Source organism: Alosa sapidissima, chromosome 6, assembly GCF_018492685.1.
Source record: "Alosa sapidissima isolate fAloSap1 chromosome 6, fAloSap1.pri, whole genome shotgun sequence".
NCBI classification, from domain to species: Eukaryota; Metazoa; Chordata; class Actinopteri; order Clupeiformes; family Clupeidae; genus Alosa; species Alosa sapidissima.
In genome coordinates this window covers 27,182,002-27,187,001 of record NC_055962.1, presented here as the reverse complement: position 1 = coordinate 27,187,001, position 5,000 = coordinate 27,182,002, and the positions used below count along the sequence as shown (strand labels likewise).

General features: G+C 47.5%; 1 protein-coding gene across 1 annotated transcript in view; it reads left to right on the top strand.

Annotated features, from left to right (window-relative positions):
* The first annotated feature begins 1,492 nt into the window (after positions 1-1,492).
* mycn (MYCN proto-oncogene, bHLH transcription factor) overlaps positions 1,493-5,000 on the top strand; it is a 5,800-nt gene continuing 2,292 nt past the window's right edge. Inside the window, exons 1-3 of the mRNA XM_042095761.1 lie at positions 1,493-1,641; positions 2,064-2,767; positions 4,905-5,000. The exon at positions 4,905-5,000 is cut by the window's right edge and continues 2,292 nt beyond it. Of these exons, the coding sequence (XP_041951695.1) occupies positions 2,089-2,767; positions 4,905-5,000 (775 nt within the window). The 5' untranslated portion in view covers positions 1,493-1,641; positions 2,064-2,088. The remainder of the gene's footprint in view (positions 1,642-2,063; positions 2,768-4,904) is intronic.

The window sequence follows — 5,000 nt, the reverse complement described above, 5'->3', positions numbered from 1 at the left end:
TCCTGCGCAGGAAGTTCTTCCTGTCCGAGAGAAAGGTCAGGCAGAGCAGCCCGGACGGACAGAACCGAGTCTTCAGGCTCCCAGAATTCCCCTCTCACCCCCACATTTCCCTGTGACCTAATTCCCCAGACACTCACGTTTCCCAGGGCTCTTCAACAGGAACACAATGCTTCACACCTCTATCTAGCTCTTTCTGATGATGGGGAATACATTGTAGGCTACAACTGCACAACTGTATGTATGTATGTATGTATGTATGTATGTATGTATATATGTACTGTATGTGTGTGTGCAGTTGTGTGTGTCTGTGTGTGTGTGGGGGGGGCAACCACACCTAACAGCCAACTTGTAAACTGAAGGCAACCATTTCATATGGGAGACATTAATATGGATTACATATGGAAAACTGCTCATGCTCATATTCCGGTATAGGGTCAACAATGGACATATGACCTCATAGGCTATGTCTGGACTTTAAGTTGAATGCATGCGCCTGTGTATTAATGTTTGAATTAATGTAGGCTATGCATTTGCTTACTTGGTACCCATGTCTATTCTTAGTCATGTAAAGTCAAGTTATTATTCAGCAGAAACACACCAGAGATAGGCTAGGCCTATACTGCCGGGGAAAAAAAATACTTTTGAATCTACTACCGGGCCATTTCATGATGCTTTTTTAGGCTTGGGGTCTCTGCATCTACCTGACAACGTGGGTCTTTGTGTCGCTTAACCAGAAACAGCACGCCTCTATCCCACGCTGTTACATAACCAGCTTCGCAGACTTTCAATCAAACCAACAAGTCACGAGGCAACAGAGGACAAAAACTACAAATAGATATGCTAATGTGTGAGTTATCAATCTCGGTAAAAAATAATATAGAGAATGTGTCGTTAGTCGTAGCCTAAACAAGAAATGCTTTGTCCATTCGGGAAACATCAACAGCAGCGGCAACGAAAAAACCCTTTGTTGGGCATCGCCGGAACGGCGTTGCTTTGGTCTCCCGCCAGGCGGCGATGTTGGCCTGAATCTTTGTCCAGACGACGGCTGCCACAATGACCCAGACAAAGAGGTGAGAGACTGAGGAAGGGGAGAATTATAGTCGACATATACCTCCCCGCGGAAAAGTGGTGGGCCTACCTAGTGTCGATAGTGACTGGGAGGGCGAGGTCTGTAACAAAGCCATGCTTAGCTTACTGTAATAACAATGTCGTGCAAAGATGTATTTTTGTTCATATGAACTGTGGTCTGGCATAGCAACCAAAGCTACTCTAATCAAATGTTCAACAAACGACTCTCTCTATCTCTCCATCTCTTGCTCTCTTACATACATACATACATACATACATACATACATACATACACATACACACACCACTACCACCACAACATAAACATTCAATGAACACACATTCTCCTTGTGTTCCCGCTGCCGCCCCTTTGGGTGGGCGGAGACTCTTGTGCTCCAGCAGCGAGCACTCAGTTCCCCGTGAGATAATAGCCGGCGGAGCGACACTCGCTCGCTCAGTTGGCGCGAGCAGTGTGCGCAGTCCAGTCTGTAGATGCGTGGGTTTAAGAAGGGAGTTGAGTTGCGACTGGGTTCAACGCGAGACTAGTGACTGAATACTGACCTTACTCAGGAGGTAAGTTTAACGGTCCATCTCTTTCTCTCTCCTCGGTTCAGAGAACAAGGTCTCCTCGTCTCCAACTCAGCCATTTGACCATTATGAAAAACGCTATGTAGCCTAGCTATGTAGCCTATATCACTGGCTGAAATTGCTAACTATTTAAACAAATTAGATGAATGTCATATAAAGTGACATATCTAAATGAGATGTCTAAAATACATACTGGGTGCTGGGGTGTCTTGTTTATGGACCGTCATAATGCGCAAACGCATGGTAGGCTACACCTGCATCTTATTTATGGAGTTCCACGTCGGTCCATGACAGATGCTGCAAGACCTCTGTCAAACCAACATCACTAGGCTGCGTTATCCGACTGCAGTTAGAGGTGTAAGAGTGAGATTTTGATTAACTAAACATGTGATTTAATCCGTTTGTAGGATTGCTCCGCATTGCGGTGAGACCATGCCGGCTCTGATAACTAAAAACTCCGATATGGAGTTCGACTCCTTGCAGCCTTGCTTTTATCCCGACGAAGACGACTTCTACTTCTGCGGCCCACCTAGCGAGGACATCTGGAAGAAATTTGAACTCTTGCCTACGCCTCCCCTTTCACCAAGCCGCGCTGCGCTTCCCGGGGCGACCGGAGACATCGTCTCGGCGACCGGGGTCGACTGTACGCTGCCCCCGGGGCTTGGATTAACGGATCCGCTGGACTGGGCTTCCGAGCTGTTCTTGCTTCCGGAAGATGACATTTGGGGAGCGCCGGAGGGCGACCTTTTCGGCTCGGCTATGGATTCTACTAACGAAAACTCTATAATTATTCAGGACTGCATGTGGAGCGGCTTCTCTGCCCGGGAGAAACTCGAACGGGTGGTCAACGAGAAGCTGGGACTTGGCAAAGCCACGGTGGGCCCAGTGACTGGGTCGTCGGGGGCGTGCAGCAAAAACGCTACAATTGTCAAAGCACCAGCCGACACTGAGTTGAACAGCTCCATATCGGAGTGCGTGGATCCCGCGGTGGTGTTCCCATTCCCGGTGCACAAAAGAAACAGTGGCAGCAGCAAGACAATGGGCGGCCAAACTGGGACGGTCATTTCACCCGCTGTCAACAGTGTTCAGGACGACACCCTGAGTGACTCCGGTAAGAGAATTACACAGCTCGGACTCACATGACACGATAATTAACTATTCCACTCAGCGCGAGAGCATGCTGGGCATTTAATAACAATCTATACTGATAATAATCTACTGTTTGTGTTATTTGGTCAGAATTTCTCTTCAGGTCTGTTTGTGTCGTGACTTAATTTCTACGCAACGCTAACAGAAAGTGCCTAGGCTAATTAGGTAATTTCAGACTAGGCTACACCAGAAATAGGCTATGCAGACAGTCATGGACGCCGCAGTGGTATTACGATGGGTCTTGGTGGTAATTGGGGTAATTGTTGAACCTCATATGCCTAGCCCAGAATCGGATTAGTGTGCTACATTCCAGACTGCCACACACACACACACACACACACGGACAGCAGACACACTGTAGGAGTAGACGCAGTTTATGTAATCGCCCCGCTTTGTACCCATGGATGGCACTAAAATGGGAAGCCATGCCGCGTCGAGTGGAGTTTTTATTGACATCCCATCTGAACACAAAGAAACAATATTTCTTGCTTATATGATATAGACAGGTTTGAACCTATCACGTTCCTTGTAAAGCAACATAACAATGAGTGTTGTAACTTTGGATAAAAAATAACGGAAATACAAATCATATCCGTGCGGGATGGGTGCGGCAGAGCATTAGTCTTTGAGTGGGTAAATTAGTCCAAGAGAATAGACAAACACAGGGCCCGCAAGAGATGACTAAATATGTTTTTATAATTTATTTGATTCCAACATGTATTCACGCATTCAGACACCGGCTAACACAAGCACACAAGTTCCAAGCACTTTTGGGGGCGTGTATGAAGCAGCAATTGCTATCTTCTCGGTAAAAGAAAATTCCTTAGTCTTTCTTTTTGTATTTCCTGAGAAAGCCATCGCTTCCCTTTGGTTGATAAATTCTAATTCAAATTCAAATTAAATGTGAAAATCGCACGTGAGTGTCAGAGGAACCCCATGAGCATGCGGTAATCGTTGTGGAAGGGGCGGGGGCGAAACGTGTATGGAGAAGGAGTTGTGTGTGCGTGCGTGCGTGCGTGTGTGTGTGTGTGTGTGTGTAAGTACCAGGGGGGTAATCTCGGCCCCAACCTGGCTATGGGCCGAGTTTGGCAGCAGCCCCTCATAAAAGACGGAGGAGGAGGAAGGGGAGGGGGGCGAGTCTTTTAGCACGTTGACGGCTTTGAACAAGCGCTCCCTCTCGACCAGCTGTCTGCCTGGCATCTCTCCAGGACGAGGGCTCTCGCTGTCCCGCCCGCCACACACATAATCAGCTCTGGCGATTACAGCCGTCTCCCGCCACGGGTTGCGCGCTTTTCTTTCGCGCCATTCCCAGCTCACACAATCAAAATCCATAAAAACAGCCAGATAGTAAGGCAAACAGAGTAGAGATAGTGGGCGAGTTCGAGTTCAGCTGAGGAGACGGAGGTAGAAAGGGAGAGAGAGAGAGACCCTCTTCGGTCTCCTACCACACGCTGTGTTGTGTACACAACCGCATCATGTCTGTCTCCCGCCCTGGCGCGCGCAGACAGCTTCCTGTAGTGCGCACTGCTGAGCCGTTTCTATGTGTCTGTCTGTGTGTGTGTGTGTGTGTGTGGCGTAGCCGATGATTACCCCTCTTTTATCCGCATAACACGTTGCACACAACTTGAAAAGAACAACTCTTCTGAAGGCATTAGGAGTGTAGCCTAGACATTCGCACCTCTTTGTTTTAAAACCCTAGCGCGACGCCAGTGCCCCCCACCCTCGCCTCTTCTTTAATCTGAGCAAGAAGCCAGCCAGTTCAAGGGAAGTTGAAGAGTTTGTCTGGTGAAATGGGATTAAGGGCAGAAGATATGCAGTCAGTCTAGTAAACTTGACCCAACTTGTAAGGCTCATTAGAGCTCTGAGTGACAGGAGGGTTCTTTGTGCAAAGGCAGCACTGCGCAATCACCTAACCACCCAAGCAGTTAATACCAGTCAGCATATGGCTAGACACTGAACACACAGACAGTTGCAGGATGTCAATCTCCAAAGCTTATTTGAAGGAATAGAAAACTGAGCCAAACATATTAAATTACTACATGTTGACATAGGAAAAATGATACAGTATATCTTACATATCTGTGCTTCTCTTTATTCAGATGACGATGATGATGATGATGATGATGAAGACGACGACGAAGATGACGAGGATGATGATGATGAGGAAGACGAGGAGATTGATGTGGTGACGGTAG